General features: G+C 35.7%; 1 protein-coding gene across 3 annotated transcripts in view; it reads right to left on the bottom strand.

The window, feature by feature from the left end:
• The window catches only part of SGCZ (sarcoglycan zeta), a 336,717-nt gene that overhangs the window by 48,469 nt on the left and 264,799 nt on the right, over positions 1 to 23,449 (bottom strand). For 2 of the 3 annotated variants that reach the window (XM_040966026.1, XM_040966027.1), the window contains one exon: positions 12,543 to 12,665. The exons of the other annotated variant lie outside the window; for it this stretch is intronic. In XM_040966026.1, the coding sequence (XP_040821960.1) occupies positions 12,543 to 12,665 (123 nt within the window). The remainder of the gene's footprint in view (positions 1 to 12,542; positions 12,666 to 23,449) is intronic. 3 annotated transcript variants of the gene reach the window in all.

Raw genomic sequence — 23,449 nt, 5'->3', positions numbered from 1 at the left:
ACTGAATAAGTATGTGGTTTAAATGAAATAGATATAGAGACTTTCCCAGACTACTGGAGAAAAGGAAAGATGAGCTAATATTTAAGAAAGTTTCATGTTCGGTAGAGACAAAAACTTCACAAAGGCTCCCATTTGTTCATGTACGTCGATATCAAAATCTGAAGGAAAATTGTTGATATGCTGAAGCCATCAACAAATTAATACATATTGGGGCTATTTCTCTAGGCTCTATCACAGGACTCTAAAGTTACTTTAACAGCAATATTAACATCCAACACCATTTAGAAAAATAGGGGTGTGAATAAATGTCATCTATAGTGAAAGATGCAACAACTTGAAATGTACCGATGACATGCTAAATCTTTTCACCTCAGAACAGTAACCTGTTGTTCATTTCAGAACACTGCACTAAAACATGAATCAATTTTATGGTCAGAAAAATCACGTCATTATAATTTCATAATAAACTTTTTGTCTTAATGCATAGCTGTAAGGGAGACACGTATACAGACAGGTTATTAATGATGGAAATAAGGGTCTGTACACAGAAAACCCCAAAGAATCTACCAAAAATTGAATAGTAGTAATGATAACTTCTCAGAAAAAGGTTAAATGGTTTTTGAGTCCTTTATAGAATGAATTATTAAATTTAAATAAAAGATATTGAAGAAATTTTTAAGTATATGTGGAATATAATAGTGTACATAATGGCCCAATCCTAAAGTGATTGATTTTTCTCCAAACCTTGGAAAGACTTAATACAACTTCAATCAATCATATCATTTTTCCCTGCAATGTGACAGACTATAATTGCATATAAAAGAATATTAGAAAAAAAGAGTTTGACTCTTCCCTACACAGTAAATAGAAATAGCTGATTTTACAAATGGATAAAATGTCTTATTACAAAGTACTGCCTAGTAAAACAATGTTCCTGTAGCAAAGATAGAGGATTAGAACAAAAGAAGTACATATTTGTGCAAACTCGTCCAGTGTCACTTTTGAACTCACTGGACATTCCAAAGTAAGTGAAAGTTCAGACTTAATCTTCAAGTTACTTATCACACACATGTAATTAGTAGTTTTGACAAAGGCTTATTATTAAAATATACTAAGAATAGTTTAGAATAATAAGAAAAATAAAAGTAAATAAAATGACTAAGATTTAAGAACTACATCACAGATCAAAAATAGCCAATAAACATCCAGGGCAAGGGGAACTTATTAGTTTCAAACCATAGAAGTTACAAGGTGATGCTAAGTTAAACCATCTGGGCTTGGAGAATCTTTTGCCTAGACTATATTATCAAATGGTAAAGATAAATTCTTAGGACAAAAAGGAAATGTAAAATTTTGAGAGCAGTTAAACTTTATTTTGCAACTATAAGTTATTTTGCTTAACAGCACACGATCCTTCAAGTGGTTTAAATATAAACTACATAGTCTACAGCAAAAAAAAAATTGAGAACTAGGATTCATAAACAAAGAGTGCTCAGAGATGAATAGAATAACATCTCAGCAGCAGAAGATGGACATATTTGATAAAAAGTACAGGAAACACATCTGAATATCAATAATATTAATAATAATCCCTAGCAGTAGTAAGGATGGCATTACAAATTATCCATAAACATTAAATTCATCTGAATTTTTTCTACTGGCCTGAACAGATCTTTGTCTCTGTATCTCCTTCTTTCTGAATATTTGGCTCTCCAATAAAATTCATTAAAAAACACAAAAACAAAAGTGAAAGAGTTACATCAAAAATTCTAGCATATTTAACAGGTAGCAGTAACCTCATTAGACATCATGTTAATTGGAGAGCTATTTTATCTCTTCAGAGATAAATGACTTTTTAACTCAACATTGTGTTAAGATTAATCAGACTATCATGAGAAGTCATCACTTTTTGTCACCGAGTGTTGAGAAGGATGGCATTGCTAAGATGCAATAGATGATTCAAAGTCATTTGGAAATGTGGGGTAATATTTAACCTAACTTTTAAAGATGAAATTCTACTGTATTTAGTTCATCCTTCATGCATGAAAGAGTGATATGTAAATATACTGGATGTTAAAACCTCAGTATCAAATATTTTTTAATCTCGGTGAAAGGAGACTTGAGGCTTACTATATCAGCCAATGAACATATACAGTGGGACATCATCCTTGGATTGGTCAAATGGACAGCATTCCAGAACTATCTAAACCACCTGGACAGAACCTTGGAATATGTACACATCTAGACTCTGGGTTGATAGGAGCTTGCATCTTCTCATCCCTGGGTCCTGGGATGTTTGTAAAGTCATGTGTGGCCTCCCCCTTGGTCTCTCCTCTTCCCCCAGAAACAACAAGAACAAATAACAAAATTGGAAACAATGAGTTCATCCGATTTTCCCTAAACCTTGATCCTTCCCACCCTGATCAATCATGTAATCATTCTAAAAATAAAATTAAAAATATTAATAAAAAAGACCAAAACTACATTAATTAAGAATTACCAACTAATCTTTGATTTCTCAGTTGGATATTTAAAAGAAGCCTTACAATGACATGTAGATTACTAGGCAATAACCTTTGGTGTTTGTGTATGTATGTGGAAAAATAAATGTTAAAATTATTAATGGGCAAAATATACAGAGATTCTCTAAATGAGAACAGTACTTGATATAGACAGATTTGAAAAATTTATTTTGGAATTAAAATATCTTCCTATATTATCCAGCTGAATTTCCTATGCATGTCATGTAAGATCTAGAGTCATGACAAAAGCCTATAAAATTCTATGCGGTGAATGGAACCAGCAGATTTTCTGCCAGATGTGTGGGATGGTTTGGGTGCATACTTGGCTCCTATTTGCTATATTCCACCTCCAGCACAGCAAGTCCCTTGGCTTCTCGGAGCTCCAAGATGCTTGGCACATGAAACTGGCAAATGCCTTCCCACCTAGTAAGTAACCTGCCCATCAACCAGTTCAGAGAGAAACAGCAGAGCACTAAAGGCTCTGGATACACATCTTCCAGTCAGACAACTGTCATGGGCATTTTTCAGGATTTTTTTTGTCAGCTGACCTCACTTTTACAGTATGGGTATTTATCTGAAGGGGAGGAGGGTGAGTTTGAGGGAGATTGTCAATCTGCTTGTTTATTCCATTGCTCAAATGCCTGGGTCAGGCCAGGCAACTGAATCTGAGTTCCTCATATGGTTGGCAACGATTGAAGTATTTGAACCATGACCTGCTGTCTCAAAGGTTGTATTTCGGTAGGGATGTTGCACTCAGAAGCAGAGGGACTAGAACTTAGCACTAACATGGTAATGAGATGTGGGTATTCCGAGCTGCATGTCACATGCCCACATGCCCACTTCTTCACTGGCTATTTGGAGGAAAGTATTTATAATTATCATGTGTTTCCACAATGTTCTTTGATGTACCAAGGCACTTCAAAGTTTATGAAAATAGGAGATTAAAGATAGGTATATTTTGATGCAAAAACTTTTGAAATCCATGCATAGTGTTCGTAATCCATATCTTCCCCTCGGACTTCAAAGTATTCTACACTACACTTATCTTAATGGAAAATCTGGATTATGAAAAAAATGTATAGATTTCAAATATTTTGCATCAAGATAAAATTGTTTAACTGCTACCTGTGATACCAGTAACACTCAATTTAATCTTGTGCGTTCAGAAGTTTCCAAGTGAAGAATCTGGTACTACTACTAATACCAGTGTTCCTATTTTTCACGTACTTAGTATGCTGATTGTTTTTACTTTTGCACTAAGCTCCAAACACATTTAAGCTACCAGATTTAACTCTTACGACAAAAGTCTGAAGTTTATTATAGTAATACTTTCACTTTCCTGTTGAGGAAATTGAGATAAAAAGGAATTTCGTAAATAAGTTCACTCATAGTTTAGGTCTTCTTTCAGTTTGTTCCTAAATCATTAATCCTGAATTTAAGGCATTGTTACACCTTACTAAGCCTGTCTAAGGTATCCATTAATGTAGCAAGCCAACTGATGATCTTCCTTGCCTCCGGAGAAATACTGATGTGCTGTAATTGCTGAAATAATGAGTAATGCTACTTTAGCTGAAAAGCATCATTCAGATGGTAAAGGAGACAAGGTTACTAACATGTAACACATACCAAAAAATCAGGAATCACGCCTTAAATGCTTCACATTCATTTAGTCAAAATTCAGGGGGATGTTATTACATATCATTCTGTGTTTTATAGATGAGAAACTGAGGGAAGCCCACCCACTACATGCCAAAGGTGATGCTTCAGAGTGCAACGCAGTCAGGGTGCCAGCAGCGCTGCTGTCTCTGCAACAGCAATCTTTCCTGAAGTACCTGTGCAACCTCCTCTTCTTCAGCCCAGTTTCTCCCCGTCTTGGTCCTCAAAGTGGCTGCATGCTCACTAGCTTAAACACACTCCTACTCAATGACAGGTTATTATTGTTCAGAGCTTACATTTTTGGATAATTCTTTGATACCTTGGTTTTTTAAGCAGGTGAAAGACAAATGTCTCCCAAAATTTTTCATCAAAATAATCACTTAAAATAATTTGCCAAGTGATTTTATGTGTCAAATTGATGAGGAACATATAACAGTGAAAAAGTATTGAAATATAATTTGTCTGGCTTAGGACTTCTTACTATGCCTTTTCTCCATTTTTTAAACACTGTTGAAACACTGTGACTTCTATAAGCACAACCATTCTTAGAACTTAGAAATAGTTAGTGTTCCTTCTTTTCTTTATCTATAATAACTATAGAATTGCTATGTCTATGCAAAGCTTGTAACTTTGAGAATTTTCAAAATCCGTGGCTTACAGAAGCAATACCTGGTATAAGCTTGCATTTATTGGCACATATTAAATTAAATAGAACTGAAACTCAACTGCAAGAGAGAAGAAGCCACAGGCCTTCTTCATTCTGCACTGAGTGTCCTGGTCTGCCGCTGACACCTATGTCTATTTCTTGCAAGTTGCTCAGTAGTACACATGGTCTGTAAAATGAAGATAATAATTAACAACTAGGCGCAAATGAATTACTGCAAATGAGCATCAGTGACAGGTTATAGCACTGTGTTAAGTCTATAATTTTGCTGCAAGTATTCCTCTTTTTAATTGGAAAGGCAGATGTACAGAGAGGAGGATATTCAAGGATCTTCCAGCCACTGGTTCACTCCCCAAGTGGCCCCAACGACTGGAGCTAAGCTGATCTGCTGTCAGGTGCCAGGAGCTTTTTCAGAGTCTCCCTCACAGGTGGAGGGACCCAAGGGCTTGGGCCATCCTCTACTGCTTTCCCAGGGCACAAGCAGGAAACTCGATGGGAAGGGGAGTAACTGGGACATGAACCAGTACCCATATGGGATCCTGGCACATGCAAGGTTAAGACTTTAGCCACTATGCTACTGCACCGGGCCCTCTCTAAATACTCTTAAACTTATTGAGAAGAAAGCAATGAACAAAACCCTTAATCTTGAAATGGCATGTCTCTAACCTGATATTTTACTATCACTTAATATTTTTTTAGAAATCTCTTTTCTGTTGGAAATACTGCTTTTCTGTAAGTGCTGTTAAAATTGAAATTGCTATAGAACAGCACTTTCGTAAACATGCTGACTGTGGTCATTACCAGCTATAATCGGACATGGAATGCTACTGAGGAGAGCTAATGGATTCCTCTCTCCTAAGCCTCACCCTGTCTTTGTGTTTCTGTCAATCTGTCTATGTCCCTGGCTCTTTCTTTTCTTTCTTCTTGATGCTGTTCTTTCTTTTTCTCCCTATTAAAAAGTGTTCTGGTTCTTAACTTTTTCTGTGTTACATTGGTTGTTATTTTTGTTTTCTGTATTTTCCTAACAACAATGTTATTTTTCTTCTGCATATTTTATATTAAGTAGTTTTGCTTCTACAGTGATAAAATTGGAGAGTTATCATATTCTGAACCTTGTTAAAAGCTAAGAAGATAAAGACCTTTTCTACGTTCCTGGGAACCCTACACAAATTTTGCTAAAAGCGATTGCTTGCTAAACTGTATCTGCAGATCCTTCAGCACTGGTTTATTGAAAAAAATAATAATAAAAGGGACTTGTTCTGGAAAATGTGATGGTGCTTTCTCCCCTCTTTTTCCCTGTTTGAAGATTAATTTTGTGGGACTGATGAGACAAAGAAATATTATTTATTTGAAGTGTAGAATGGCAAAAAAAGATAGGGAAAGGGAGAAATGAGGGAGGAAGAGAAGGAAGAGAGGATGAACGGAGGGGATAAGATAGAGAAATAGGAGGAGAAGGAAAGAAAGGGAAGGGGAGAGATACTGAGAGAATGTTTCCAAGTGTTGGGTGACACTCTAGACATCCAGGACTGGGCCAGGCTGAAGTCAGGGCCCTGGGAATACTCTCTGATGTCTCAGCGAGTAGGAAGGGCCTAAGTACTTAGGCTAATATACACTGCCTTCCTGGGCACAATAGCATAAATTAACAGGAAGCTGGAATAGAAGCAGAGCCGCTAGGATTCAGATTTAATACACTATACCACGATGCTGGTTCCAGCAATGACCTCTCAAACATAGGCATGTGAGAGTAAACTATATAGGGCTCTTCACAAATGGGTGTAAAACAGTGTAAAGTGTAATGTTATGGACTGAAGAAAAGTACAAATTTGAGGGCCATTTTGAAACTTGGTGTGTCTAATGGATGACCAGTAAAAATATGCAGATTACCTCTTATCCTTTACTGCTACCTATTAGGGGTTTTACATTGTTATATCACCCTCTATAGCAAAAATGGTTCATCTGTCCACTTAACCAAATCCTTCTTATGAGAATTCCACCTCTCAAGATTTAAAAAAAGAATATATTGGACTGTGTCTCACACAAGCAGATGACAGAATATATAAAGGATGAGTGCTATCTCCAGGTTATGATATTAGAATGGACTATTTTTCTCTCTTTCTCCCACTTGTCTATAATTGGATGCAGTTCAGCAGACTCCACAACAGTGAAGGCATGGAGATAATCCAGATGTCTATAGAAAGAGGAATGGATAAAGAAAGAAACTGTGGTATATCTACTCTATGGAATACTGCTCAGAATTAAGAAGAATGAAATTCTACTTAACTGGAGCCCATTATGTTCAGTCAAATAAGACAATCCCCAAAGGACAACTATTGTATGTCCTAATATAAATCAACATTCATCCAAATAGGTAAATACATAATATATAATATATAACATATAATATATACACACATAGATGCTGATAAAGGAGCAGTAGAATGGATAGTAGAATTTGGAAAATGAAGATGTGCTGCTGTATGCGTCTCTACTTGCTAATAAAAGGAGGACACTCAATGAAACTGTTAAAAAGACCTTGACAGTATAATAGATTTTGCACTACTGCCAATGCCTGTAATGCCATGAAACACTTCAATAGCAGAATGTCGGACTTGTGACTGTTGCTTAAGGACTATGCTGCTTCAATAATTCAAGGGAAAATTATGTGTTGAGGGAAATGGTGTGTGGGAGAAGTGGGGTTGCAGAAAGAGGAGGAGGAGGAGGGAGGAATCCCTATGCCTACAAAACTGAATCTTATAAGAATAATAAAAATACCAAAAGGGGTCATAGTAAATGAGAGACTCCACTTAGGGAGAAAGTAGTGTAACAGCTCGTAGCCGAGTGATCCAAATCTGCAAAGCTGGAATGCTTCACCAGGGAAAGTGAAGAGAGTACCACATCTTCCTGAGCCGCTCTCTGATCACATTTCTTTGGGTGCTGTTCTGGCACAGAAGCCCCATGCTCTAGCCTGGAACATCATCACATTCTTGACATGTGGACAGCTCAGAGGAACAAAGCCCTCACTAAGAGAGAGGTTGGTTCAGAAGCTGACCTCAACACCCTGTGCTAATTCAACAGACAAGAACACAGAAGCAGGAGCTAATAAAAGCAAACCAGAATATATTGATTCAAACCCTGAACATTGCATTTAGTTTAACAGACAGCTCTTCAGGAAATCCTTTCTTCTGCTGTCAAACAAGCATTACAAGTTGTCTTTTATTCTTATCCCTCAATTAGAAAAGAGATAAAGGAGTGATACCTTTGGCCTTCAAACACTAGAATGTGAGATGCATACATGGTTGGGTTTCAGTGTCCTTTCAGGCTGTCAAATTTAATTATTATGCTCTGAAAAATAAAGATACAGCCTCTTCCTCATACAATTGGCTATTTCCCCCTTCCTCTCACAATTAGAGAGGCGCAAGTCCTACTTTTACCTTAATATGAAAGTGTCCTGTGGTATTTTCTACTTTAGAAAGTTCACCAACCTGCAGTTGCTCTTGGCTTTCTATGTTAGTTTAATGCTTGGAATATAAATGAAGTCATAGGTCAATGCGATTCTGCCTGAAAGCGCTAATGTAGAACTTTCTTCTGTGTAAAGGTTTATATCTTTGCTTACTAGGTCTGAAAAGAAGACAATGCATTCAACAACACCAATAGCTAACAGGCAGGAATATAAAATAAAAATAAAAATTTAAAATATGCAAACATAGCCTTAAAATACCTTTATGTTCCATGCTGTAAAGATTGCTTGTGAAGTTTAAATATGTGTACATAAAACACATATGCATGCACAGATAAACACACCCACACATATATATGTATTAATCCATTCAAATTATTACTGAGCAAGGCACGTGGTGCCTGGAAGTCAAGGTCCGGCAGGAGTGCAGCATTGCTCAATGTGATGACAGGGTATTTAAAGTACAGATGTAGGTTCTGGACATTCTACTCCACTCATGTAGTTCAGGAGGTAGCATTACTTGGCGAATTAGAATTGGATTAGCATTACTTGTGTGAACTGGGAAAATTCCTGCATGTTTTAAAGCATACAAGACATACATAGTCTAAGCTATGCTGCATCTGTGAACAGTATTTACTACAAACAAGTTTTCCCCAGGTAAATACATATACCTATAGCATAAATACATTAATCCTCTGGAACACCCTGAATCAAAAGTCCATTTACAAATACCATTGCGCATCCAGGATAAAGTCAGAAGGGGCAGAAGGGGTACATTCTCATTTTAATGCCTAAGAATACTCCTTAAATAGAAACTTTTACGCTGCGAACTTAAAATTCTAGAAGAAACATCACACAGATCTCTTGTCACATGTAACTTTGAAGTCTTGAAGCATGGCTCCCTGACTTATATGAAGCACCCTGGAGTCACTGGCTCTTTGTAGTGTTATTTGTCAAAAGACTTAAGCACTGCTTGGGAGTATATGTGAGGTTACTAATCAAGCCATATGCCTTTAAATTGCATGCTAAACCATACGTAATGTTTTTCCTGTATGAATTTAGATTCCAAATTATAACTTCCTTTGATATCTTTATTTTCCTTAATTACCATGGGCACAAGTAACACTACTTTATACAGTATTCTAGGAAGAGACTAAGAATTCATCAAGAATATGAACGTATGTATTTGCTGATTTGTGTTTAACTGTGGAAGAGATAAAAGTATCTCTGTAAGAGATAAAAGTGTGTTGGATATTGTGTGGGATTCTCGCAAATTGAAATATTTTCACTTAGCATTTATTTGTTAACAATGTGGGGCTCACATAATCTGTTTGGGCAGAATGTAATAGTAGAAAAAAGGAATATTGTGAAGACAGCACTTCACTGGAACAATTATGATACAGTTCAAAGTGTCACAAGAAACAGAGGAAGTCAACCTTCCACAAGAACCTAAAAGCCACTGAGGGTTCTAGATCCCACCTTAAATGAAAAATGCAAAGTACCCAGGAGTAATACTGAAATATAGATGAAACAAATTTCAGTCACATGTACAGCATCCTACATACCTATATTGCTCTCAAGAGTGACACCTAGTGGGCAGTACCAAATAAATTTATCCAACCGAAACCAAATCAACAGTAAGAATGTTATCTATAATCCTAAATTTATAGCAGCTCCGTTCATAATAAATAAGATATGGAATCAACTCTGATGCCTGCAATCTGAAGACTGGATAAAGACAGTATGGTATATATACACTAGGGAATACTACTCAGCCATAAAGAAAAATGCAACCCTCTCGTTTGCAATTAAATGAATCCAGGTAGGAACTATTACACTTGGTGAAATATGCCAATCCTACAAACATATATTAACACTTTCCCCTATGATCATTAATACACAGAGTACATAAGAGTGAGATTGACATCCTGGGATTAGATTATTATTTACAGCCTTTGTCTATACTCCACTGTAAAAATTAGTAAAGATTAAAAAAAAGAAAGAAAAAGGCAGGTGGGTAGGAATACAGGCAGAAGGAAGGCAGGAAAATACACATCACTATGCTCCTAAATCTGCATAGTGAAGCGTGTGATATTAACTCACTTTATACATATAAAAGATGAAAAATTAAGATAACGGAACCAATACTTATTACATGTTAAAGTTGTATCTGCCCAGTATCCTGAAGGTGTGTATTTGAAGCTCCTTGCTTGCTCTTACCCTGAATAACTATTTAAGTATCAGTGCCCAGACCCTTGCCTGAACTAATGTTCTTCTTGATCTGTTACTATTGCATGCCAATCAATAATTAAATAACAATTTATTCACTTATTTGAAAGTCAAAATTATGCAGAGAAGAGAAAGAAAGATCACCCATCCGTTGATATATTCATCAGAGGTGACAATGGCCAAGGAGCCAGCCAGGCCAGAGCCGAGAACAGGCATCTCATCTGGGTCTCCCCTGGTCGGGCAAGGACCCAAGTAAATGGGTTATTTTCAGTTGTTTCTCCCAGGCCATTAAGCAAGGAACACTTTCAAAAGTGGTACAGACAAGAGGTGAGCCAGCACTTACATGGTATGCTGGCTTCACTGGTGGCTATTTAGCCTGCTACACCATGACCCAGTACCCACAACTTGTTGTGATTGGTGTTTTTTTTTAATTTCCTGTCTTTGTAACACAAGAGTCAAGAGGGCCATCTTATGCCCCACCCTTTACCTACTTTCTTGCCTTGTCAAAGAAGAAAAAGAACACGGGGCAATGAGTCAAGTACAGTCAAGGGAATCACTGCAGACATTCACCAAATAGTGTAGTATCTTCCTGGACATCCATGATGAGATCTTCTGGGGGATGTAAGGAGTAGAGATGAGAGTTCTCGGATGCCACTGGTTGAAATGTTGGCCACTGACTATCCTTACTCAACAATGCTTGCTCAATTTCATTGCCATCCAGCAATAAGATTTTCTTGATAGAAACCAGGCCTTTATGTCTGTGACATTAATTGCATTAAAATTGCTGTCTCCAGCTTCCCATTAATGCATTGCAGAGAAGACAGTAAGATGGCTCAAGTACTCAGATCCTTGCTTCCTACATGAAACCTGAAGTGAACCTCACCAGCTGTACCAAGCATTTGGACAGTAAACCAGAAAAAAGTGGATATCTTTCTTTGTCTCAGTCTCTCCCTCTTTATGCTTTGAAATAATAATGATGAAATAATGATACTACATGAATAAAATGTAATTGACAATAAAGAGGCAACATATCCTCTTTATTATGTGTTGAGCCTAATTTTAGACATATGTGTACACAGCCACCTAGACAAATGTAATGCTATCATTACATTCCAATTATTCAGGTGAATTATCAGAAGCACGGATGGATGATTTAAGAGTAGCAGAAGAAGGATACAATCTAAAATGCTTAGAAAACAGAGCCCATGCTTTAAATTGCATGCTAACTTCTCCCACACGGCTCTGACTCAACTGGGTGTGAATAAATATATCTGAAATCCTGTATATCCATTTCAAATTCAAACATTTGAAACACCAAATTAAACTTCATTTTATTTCTTCTAGTAAACTTTAGACCAGTTTGAGTACATCTAAAAAACTTTAATATTTGCTTTCTAAATAAAAGTCATGCATGCAGATAGCAATTCAGAAGAGCTTGTGCTTAAAATCATGGACTTCTTCCCCATCCACGGTCTCACTGCTAAGCCTGTTATTCTTTCTTTAATTTCAGCAGGTGGCTGATTTTACTGACCCTAATATTTTAATAATGAATGTAATGTGTTCTGAATAATATGAGTACAGCACTATTGCACTTATATTTACTTTCAAGATACTTAGATACCTTTGAAAATACTTAAGAATTCTATAGAACAAGAGTCTAGTTCACCTTTAACCTTTTGCCTGCTTAATTCTTAATATTCTCATTTTACTCCTTTTGTACATACTTTTTTACTTTTAAATAGACCTTGGCATTTTATTTGTCCATCACCTTCTTTCACCTTTACTCTGTATTCCTACAGCACCTGCTTTTCTCCACTTAAGAAACACAACTTTACTCTCTTAAGACCAATAATATTTAAATACTTAAACAATATTTAAATTTTCCTCTGCAGCTACAACAAGCACCTTGTTGCTATATGGCCCTTATTTTCTGGATGGAAATCAAACAGCATATTTTGCAGTTGCACATTCTTTCAAGAAGTAAACAACGTTCCACAGCCTCGATTGACAGTACCTGTGACTTTCAGCTTTTCAGCCCCAATGGTGATCTCCTCTTCATCTGCAGCAAACAGCACCCTGCCGTCTTCACTGGCTCTCACTTCAAACCTTTTACACTGAGCCTCCACAGCTTCAGCTCCTAAGGTCAGAGGAAAAGTGTAACATGAAACTGGTGTTCAGGAACATTAGCATGTTTTAAGAAAACAGCATACTTATACAGAGATCACTCTCTTTTCTATCTGCATTAGGCTTTTAAAGTGTTATTTTTTAAAGATGTTCTTGAATATAGTAGAGCTTTTCTGGGCTAAATTTGTTGAGCATATTTGCCATATGACCTCTAAATTTATGGCATGGTCTTAAATCCAAGGGTTTAGTTAAAAATATTTTTTTCTTTATTTCTACAAGGAGGGATTATGTGCTTTGTTCTCTGTTGCAGGCTAAAGACTTGGCATTAAACCTGGCATGGGCTGGAAGTAAAATAAATTTTTTATGCACTGTATAACTTCCATACTTTCTCTCTGGAATAAGACAACAGTACCCAAGTTTGCCACATCACAGGATAATTTAGAGCATTATTAAGTCATGAATATTTAATTTATTTACACCACTGGGGTTCTAATGTTGCTGTTTTACCTTTAATAGTCAATGGATTTCAATCTGTTTTATAGTCAATATTGAAATTTTACATAATGCTCCTTAATGTATTTTCCAAACGATACTTTCCTTGCTTTCTTGAAATGTATATGGAATAGCTATAATTATAAAATACAAATAGAAATCGATTTGCAATTTATAAGCCACTTTTAAAAATTAATCTATTCACAACCCACATTTTCAGTTCCTGAATTTATAATACATGACTAATTTGTGAGTAAGGAGAGTTTTGACAAAAATTAAAATAAATAAAATCTTATTAGTTCTTAAACTAGCAAGGAGAAAGAAGAAATTTCAATGAACAAGGGTGAGAAATAACTATTTTCATAACACCAAATTCAATATTTCGCCATAACACAGTGGGTATGTTTCCACATCTCCTGTCCCTATGATATTTGAAGCATCCTCCACCCAGTCATTTCCCAATATGCATTTCCATGGTGGGTCAGTTATGTGAATAAAAAAATTAAAGGACAAGATCATTCTGCATTCCAAAAGATCATTTCATTTGGATTGCTACTGTTTTCAGTTGGGAACTTAGTTTATGAAGCAAATGTTGGAGAATGGATTACAGACTTAAACTTTTCCCCCTTTTTTGTTTAACACTGTAAATGTTCTATTCCCCAACCTAGCCACTGTCTGCGACAAACGGAGCTTCACTGTTGTCATAGCTTCTCATGAAAATTAAACAAAAGGAAACATGAATAAAACCTTGATAACACAGACAGTAAGTTCCCTGAATCTAAGTGGACACACTCACACACACACATTTCATTTTTCAAAGACCAACATCAAAATTCCAAAAGATTCAACTAGTGTTATGTTAAGGAAGAAAAACTGGTGTTAAATTTATGGATTATAAAGCTCAAATTCACATGAAGGTCTTTTAAACATTTGTTATCTTTTGCTCTTTTTAAAACTAAACCTTCCTTTATAATATCTAGTGAGCGTCTGAGAAAACCAGGGTGACCTACAGTCCTCAGTCATATTATTGAATATATGATCTCAACAGATTGTACGAATTCAATGTTTTCCTAATGATAGCATAACTTTTCAAATGCTGTGCTTTTAAATTTTTGTGTCTATGAAATACAATGGGTGATAATAAAAACATGTGCTTTAGGCCAATGTTTTTAAATGTAGCTTCTGGATTTTGAGTAGCTCTGTTGAAATGTATCTTTTAGAGACAGGTATGAAGTACAGGTAAGGCATTACAGATACATGCACATTTTTAGCACTTACACATTGCTTCTTTAAATATTCTGTTGGTGAACTGCATTACTTTAGAAATATATAATTATCTTTAATATATATGGAAGCACATCAAATTGTTATCTAAATATATATGTGTACATAAATAACCTCCTATTTTACACACATATTCACTCATTGCCAGGAATTCTCTTGACATAATTCTAGGTCTTGATATAGAATTTAATTTGATAACATGAAAATGCTCTACAACATGTGATATAGGCTATTACAAATACAAATTTCAAGAGATGGTGTCTGAATTTGGCAATGTGAATTGAAACTTTAATGCATTAAAAGTAAAAAAGGCCACAAATAAACACACGCAAGATTACAGGATTGAATGAATACAGAATTAATATATCATATAACAGTTTTTCATCATCTTACTATAATTATACAGGCTATATTTTAAGCATTTACCACCGCATTGGCAGTACAATCATTCTAAGTCAGAAAATAGCTTTGAATACATTGTATTTACATATGTTGAATTTCTTTTCTACAAGCAGAGGAGCAGAATATATAATCAAAGAGAGTAAATTTGTATGATTATTTTTTTAAGTTCATAAATTAAATGAATTCAATTGTTATTTTTTATTTTAATTAATTAATTATTAAAAATAACATTGTATTATGTGATACAGTTTTGTAAGTACTGGGATTCCCACCACCCCTCCCATAACCCTGCCCTATGGTGAATTCCTCCACCTTGTTGCATGACCACAGTTTAAGTTCAGTTAAGATTCCTTCACTGCAAGCATATACCAAGCATAGAGACCAGCATCTTATTGTCCAGATAAGTTCAACGGCTTTTTGGGGAGACCTCTCTGGTCTGAAGATAGAGCCAACAGAGTAAAAACCCAGTCAATCAAAAGCCCTGACATATCATCGGCAACAATATACAATGTTATGGCATTAATTGATGTAATATTGAGTAAGCAATCTATTAAAAATAATGCAAGTTCTTAACCGCATCCTGTGATTACTCCATTGACATTTCAGCAATTGAGGTGTATAACAGTTATATTAGGGATGAAGCACAAGGTTTGGAAAGTATAGTAGGTTTTACAATTTTTCAAAAACATGTGTTGAGACAGTATTAATTACAGGTTCAAAAAGAAGAAAAAAAAATACAGGTTAAATTAAGGCAAACATGTGGTATCTAATCTTTTGGGATTGGTTCATTTCCCTTAGCATTATGGTTTCCAGTTGGGCCCATTTGGCCACAAAGAACTGCATTTTGTTTTTTTTAATAGCTGAGTAGTATTCCATGGTGTAGATGAATCATAGCTTTCTTATCCAGTCTAAATGAATGCAATTGAATTCAATAAGTCCTAACACCTTTGGTTTTTTGTTGGGTTTTCATTTTCCTGACCACCTATTTGGTAGACTAGAGCAAAGCAAGTTCTAGCTATCCAAAGGAACAGTAATGTCCAATTCAGTGTCATCTCAATGATGGTTCCAGGAGAGCAATGTGCCCTGATGTTTTCAGATAATGCAGAATCACTCTTCTGAAAGCAGATCACAGAAAAGTGGAGTATCCAAGTAGTACTTGCTTATTCATCTTCTTTGCCAATTTACCAACTAAAACACCAAGAGTAATATCCATAATAATATTTATGTCAGCAACTTCAAACCAGGCAAGAATGGCAGACTTAGAATTAGCAGGTTAAACAGACAAAAGATAGAATCAGGGTGATAATACTAGGAAAAGATTGAGATACTCTACATAATACACATATATGTCATCCTCTGTAGTTCTCTTAATGTTTCATACATATGCACTAAAATGAACCAACAGAAGCAAAACAGCTATGGTGCTACTATCTTGTTTCCTTCGGAGATAGTTCCATTGCCACTCTGGGTCATTCATGCTTGTCACACTCATGTTCACCAGCCAAGGTCAACTTTGGCTAACAAGCAGAAAGGCTCCAATGATTAAATCTGTCTTTGCTCCTGGCTTCGGATTGGCTCGGCTCTGGCCATTGTGGCTACTTGGGGAGTGAATCAGTGGAAGAAAGATCTTTCTGTCCCTCCTCTTCTCTGTATATCTGTCTTTCCAATAAAAACAAATCTTTAAAATAAATGATCACTAACGTTATTGAGAGACTATTACCCAGAAATTAGCAAGGTGGTAGTATAGGGTAATGAAAGGTTTACGTTGATAGAGATTCATTATCCAGGGTGAAGTAAAGATGGCAGGTTTTAGGAAATTGGAGAGGACAGGCCAACAGCAGAGGAGTACCTGGAGGCTGAAGGACACGGGAAAGCAGTGGAGACAACAGAGCAGTTTCACAGTGCCCAGATATGCCAGCAGAAGTCAGGACTGGCAATCTAAGCTTTACCTTTGCCCAGAGATCCACTGGCAGCCAAGTGGGAAGGGGAGTTCACTGGGAGCTTAGGAAGTGATACAGGCAAGAAATGCCCATCTTGCTGATTTGTTTGATTTGACTCCAAGTAGAGACAGAGCAGCTGCAGAAGCTGGAGTATGGAGGCAGACCACAGTGGAAACCTACCACAAGAGCCCAGGACTGAAACTCTCTGAGAGAGCAGCACAAGTGACTACAGATGAAAAACAGTGTGCTGAACACAAACAGTAAAATCAACCTGTAGACCAGTGGGCACCACAGTGTAGAAACTGGCCCTAAGGAGAAGAATCTGCTAACCAGAATTGCAATCACCAAAAGAAGAGACAGAGGCACAATGAATATTACTGATGCCTCCCCCACAAAGGAGCAATAGCCTTTGTCAACTTGAATTAATTGAGGAGGACATTGAGAAAATGGGGGATAAAGAACTTTAAATCTTTATTATAAAGCTTTTTGTAAATAATGAGAAATACAGGAGTTCAAGGAATATGTCACAAAGGAAATAACAACACTGAAACAATATCAGGCCAAACTGTTAGAAATGAAGGACATAATGAAGCTAACTAAAAATTCAGTGGAAAGCCTCAACAACAGAATGAATGAGGCAGAAGAAAGAATCTCAGAATTGGAAAATATTTCTTCCCACAATAGGGAAAGAATCAAAAAGCTGGAAGTGGAGCTGGGTCAACCTGAAATAAAGACATAGAATACACTTGTTTTTCATTAGTACATGGAACTTTCTCAAGAATTAACCATATTATAGTTCACAAAATAAACCTCAGCAATTTTTTTGAAACTTAAAATTATTTGCTGCATCTTCTCAGATTATCATGGAGTGAAACTGAAGACCAATAAGTCAAAATACCCCATACGACATGCAGAAACTTGGAGACTGAATCATATGCTACTAAATGAACAATGGTTTATAGATGAAATCAAAGGGGAAATTAAAAAAAATGTTTGGAACAAATAAGGCATCAACAGAGCATATCAAAACTTATGGGGCATGATCAAGGCAGTGTTAAGACGAAAGTTCATCTCAATTAATGGTTATGCCAAGAAATTAGGAAAGCACAAAGTAAATGAGCTAACCATACATTTAAAGCAGCTAGAAAAGCCAGAGTAAAGCAGTGACACAATCAGTAGGAAAAGAGAAACAACCAAAATAAGAGAGGAAATAAACCAGAGTCCAAAGGAACAACACATAAATTCAATGAGTCAAAGAGCTGGTTCTTTGAGAAAATCAACAAAATAGATTCCCCAGTAGCCAACTATCCAAAAAAGGAGGGAGAAAATATCAATCAATAAGATTAGAGATGTCACCTTGTGCAAAAATCAGCTCTAAATAGATCAAGGACCTACATCTGTACCCAGAAACCATCAAACTATGAGAGGAAAACACAGGAAGTACTAAGATTTAGGAATTGGGAAAGACTTCTTAGAAAAGTTATGAAAAGCACAGGCAAAGTAAGAAAAAGGAAAAATACACTGGGACGGTATCAACCTACAAGATTGTGTAAAGCAAAGGAGATGATCAACAAAATGAAGAAGTACTCGAATGAATGGGAGAAAAATCTTTGCAGACTACATAACTGCTAGGGGATGATATTCAGGCTTCACACTGCTTTCCCCCCTCAAGGTTTATGTTGGTACTATTTACTGTGGAGAGTAAAAAACAATGAATTTCAAACTAGATGTGTTTGTCTCTAACTTCACTTTCTTCAAGCATAACACGGTGGACAATCTTCCTTTTATATAGCACTGCACTTTAAACTTGTACATGTAAGAATATTCAAGGACTTGAAAAAAATTACTAAGAGGTTAAAATATACCTGTCAGAAAAATTTAAAAATAGACAAAAATGGACACACATTTGGCCTAGAATTTAATATGCAAACCATGGCATTTGTATCACACATTAGAATCCCGGAGCTCAGTCTCCAGCTGGATCTTCTGACTCCTACTTCCCAACACTCACTTTGAGAGATAGCAATGATGGCTCAAATAGTTGGGTTCCTATCCTCTACATGGAGCCTTACCTACTGTCTGTGTCAGTCTCTCTTGGATGAGGGAATTTGGGGAATGTATCAGCAAATGGGAGCTATCTGTCTCTCTTCATCTACATGGTTCTCAAATAACAAGTAAGAAAATTTTAAAAATCCACATGAAAATTGTTTCAAAATTATCCACTAAACTCAAGTTTATAGTAAAGCAAAATACCCTTCCAAAATATGTAGTGTAAATTGTTTTACACCATGTGTATCATCATAAATTCCCTGTGGAATACTCACATTGGGGGAAGGAGGAGAGGGGAACAAAGAAGCAAGGGGAGAATGGAGAGCAGGAGAGAGGAGAGGAATAGAGGAGCGGAGCAGCACAGCTGCATAAAGGAAGGCCAGGCAAGGCAGGGAAGGCTTCCCATGGACAGATCTGCAATCCTCAGTGAATCATGCCCGTGATGTCTGCCTAGATCCTTCCTATAGGAACGATTCTCTTATTTATAACCCTGGGGTGGCCATTCTTTGTCCAACAAATTAAGTAACTGCATGAACTCTGATTTTGAGGAAATGGTATATCTATTCTTGTGTTTCCCTACTTCATAACTCCCTACCAACACCAGTGTCTGGACCAGTATATTAAGACACACTCCTTCCTCAATTATGATTTGTTTTACAATTGAGATGAACTTTACACTCCCTCATTTGTGTTTTATTGCTGCCTTGCCCATAATCTCTACTATTACAAATTATTGCTATTAATATATCTTTTTAAAAATTATACACATAAGCATTGTTTCAAGAATTATACTCAATACCCATAGATCTCAAAAATGTTAATACCCAATAAAGTTATATTTCTATTCCATCTTCTTTTGAATTTACCAAAGTATCTAGTATTGGCTATAATTGTGGCAGGCTTAGTATTAGAACTAGTGATATATTTGAATCATAATGCTGTTATACTAACTCTAACAGTACAGCAGAAGCACACGTTTAAGGTGCAAGCTGACTTTTAATTTTATCTTCCTTTTCCTTTCCCTATCTGCTTCCTTCTCAGATTTAAATCTTTTTCTGAATCTCTAGAAGTTCTTTTTTTTTTATCAATTCCTTAATATGATTTGTGTTAGTGTGAGAGGATTTTGTTAGTATGTGTGGTTATTTTAAACATACATTACATAATCATTTAACTTGCAGCTCATTCATTTTTTTCTAAAGCTTGTCATTAAAAAGCTAATATTAAAGACACCGTGTGTTGAAATTATATATTAAAATCACTGATCATTTTTAGTTACCTTTTGTTGTAACACTGATAATCATCACATAACATATCACAGGATGATAATATTTGATATTTATGCAGTATAAATAATTTAATGAAGGTTGGGAGGTTAGGAGTGTGTGTGTGCGCGCGCACACAATGCAGGGGTTATCTCATCAATTTGGTACTACACATCACAGATCTTTAGAGAGAATTGATCATATTGTACTATTTTATTCCTGGAACAAGATATTCCTTGGTCTTTAAGTTGTCTCTACCTTTTCCAAGCAAAACTTAAAGTTCACCATTTAATGGACTTACAGCATACAAGGCGGCAACTCAAGCATGTCACAAATATAAACTAATAAAATTTCCACAGAACCACAGGAGATCTCAATTTAACTTAAGAAGAAGTGAAATATCCAGATGTTTATGAATATGCTTAGTGTCTTTCAGATAAGATACTGTAGAGTCAGGTCACAGGCCCAGTAATACTGTTGCAAGACCTGAAAGCACCGGGGATTCTGTGTGGCTAAATCATCTACCTAAAGAATGAAACTAAAGATAATATGCCATTTCACATCCCCCAAGATTAGCAGTTTTAGAAAGCTTTTGGATAGCAACATACAGAAAAATTAAAGAATAAATTTCTAAATAATACATGTCAGTTTTGAACCTCTGTGCTCTATTCTGGCTACTGTTTTTTTCTCCCCCCCCCCCCTTCTCCTTTCCTACCCAGCCTTAGGAACAGAAAACATCCAGTGAAAATCTTATTACACAGTATTTCCAATACCTTCCCTGATTTTCTCTTTAGAGCTAAGTCTGATCAGGCTTCCTTCCACCTCCTTATCAGTATTACCAATGATCTCTATGTCAGTAAATTAAGTGACCAATTCTCAGTCCTTATCTCACTTGAAATTTGAATAGTATTTGACACTGTTTCCTTCACTTTACTCTAGAAATGTCTGCTAGACACATTGACATCAGTGACAATCCTATGCTGATTTTCTACCACCACCATGGCCATTCTTTAGGCTCCTTTATGGAAATCCATTCCTCACACTGAGCCCAAGAAAGCATTTGCGTTTCATCATATTTTTACAAGCAATACTGATTTCTGATACGACTGTTACTCTCCCTGGTCAAAGCAATTAATTATAGCATCAGAACACAACCCAAACATTTTCCTATGTTTTGCTGTAAGTTTTGTGAAAGAGACATGCTTCTTTCAACACACACCTGAATATAATGCGAATTTAAAGGCTTTTAGGGTGAGCTGTGTGCTGTTTGGCAACTGGCCAGAGATGTCAGCTAGTTTGTGAAATGGACAGCAACAAGAAGAGCAGCATAGAAAGACATTCCTGAGAAATCTGCTTCAAGGAAAAAAAAAAGTGGATCCAATCAGAGACAACTTAATGTAGTCCTGGACACTCCAATTACAAAAATCAATCAGTAAATTGCCTTGCCCATGTTCACTAGTTCATACATTTCAAATTGTGTTTCCTTGAACTACAGTTTTTTAAAAGGAATTCTTTATTTTATCACTGTGTGTTCATGAATTATTCTGTGCCTCTCTCATGCTCATTTTGATTAAATAAGAGGAATTGTTTACTTTCAAAAATCATTACATCTCACCAATAAAAATATTCATCAGTGTTTAATTAAAAGAAAATAAAAGGTCAATGTTTCCTAAATCAATGCTGCAAGGACAGACACTAAAATATCCTCAGGCAAATTCTTTCATCGCTTCTGTATAAAGCAAACTAAATATTTACAATAGTCAGACAATTTCAAACCTGGCCTTAATGGAATAAATACAACAGCAGACAAATTTGCATTATAGGATTGGTTTAGTGATTTCTGAAACAATTTTACTTGTTGTGATTAACTGACCAACCATTTATAAAAAACGCACCATCATTTTTTTCCTGGACTTGGCATTTGCCTATTTTGAAATGATCAGCTATTGCCTACATTGTGTAACAGAAGTGAATTCAGATTTTTTTGAATTATAATTTTTGTTAAGGCACCCAATTGCATAAGATATGCTGAAATTATTCCTTTACACGATAGGCAAGCAAAAACTTATAGGATTTCCAATTGTGGATGAAAACATTGGTGCGTGAGACATTGATCTCTCAACATTTCTTGCATTTCATGATCATTCAAGTAGTCACATTGCCCTAACAACTCATAAACAAACACAAACAAAATAGTCGTTATGCAGTAAGCATTATTAATCATAATTGTCACATAAAGTATAACCAGTGAATATACTTTACAGTTATATTTTTGGCTTAGTGCTCTCATAAGAGAACAAAGATTTTTGAAAAAGTACATTTAGTATCTTCTGGCACTCTCTCTTCATACTTTCCATTTTTCAGACACTAACAATTTCTGAAACAGTGCTTTATTAATTATGGAAAGATGTGTTTGGAAAGTGAAGCTGACAGACCTCTTATTTGGTGACACCCAATTATCATGCTTTCTGCCTGCTTTATTTTTATTACATGTTATGGTAAAAGGAAAAACATATTATCCATCTAGCATTTACCTTTTTCTTACTCATCAGCTTACTCTGTTCTTAAACTACATTTTGACTTGACACACAGGGAACTTTTTAATAATAAAATCTTCATACCTTCCATGTCTATTATATGCTTTTAACCTTTTACAAGTATTAATTAACACATTAAAAAGATGCAAATACAATTCATGCCATCATAAATAAAATGAACTGGTACAGTTTCCTGATTTTTTATGACTATTTCTTTGGAATTTCATTGTAACTTTCATTGTAACATAAATTTTAGAAATATTCAATAGTGAAATGATACTAATTAAATGTAAGCTTTTTTTTAAATCTAAAACTATCATCTAGTTTTTAAAATGTTCTAATAATTTATCAAATTTACTGGAAGTAATTTTAACAGTACACATAGGTATTTTATCTAATATAATAAAGCATATGCAAATCACTCAGCAGAGATTACTGTTCAACAATTTCAAGAATTCAATTTCAGCTGGCTGAATAGAATTGAAAGAAGAGAAATATATATACACTGACTAGAAGAAACAAATCCCACCAACAAGGATATACACAGGAAAGTAAAAGAATGGATAAAAACATACTATGCAGATAAAAATCAAACACAAGTAGTAGCAGTTATCTTATCCTCAAACAAACCAGATATAACACGAAAACCGTTACAAGAGTACAATGATTAAGGGGTCAACTCAATGGGAAGACGTGACTACAGTAAAAAAATAAACACCAAATGGAGAAAACCCAACTATTTAAAACAAGTGCCAGTTAATCCAAAGAGGGACATAGGCTTCAATTCCATAATAATGGAGACTTCGATATCCCACCTTCATCGCTGGACAG

This window comes from Ochotona curzoniae, unplaced genomic scaffold (genome assembly GCF_017591425.1).
Source record: "Ochotona curzoniae isolate NIBS_2020 unplaced genomic scaffold, NIBS_Ocur_1.0 scaffold_4505, whole genome shotgun sequence".
In the NCBI taxonomy this organism is placed as follows: domain Eukaryota; kingdom Metazoa; phylum Chordata; class Mammalia; order Lagomorpha; family Ochotonidae; genus Ochotona; species Ochotona curzoniae.
The sequence above is the reverse complement of the archived record's forward strand: the minus strand, read 5'-3'. Positions and strand labels throughout refer to the sequence as shown.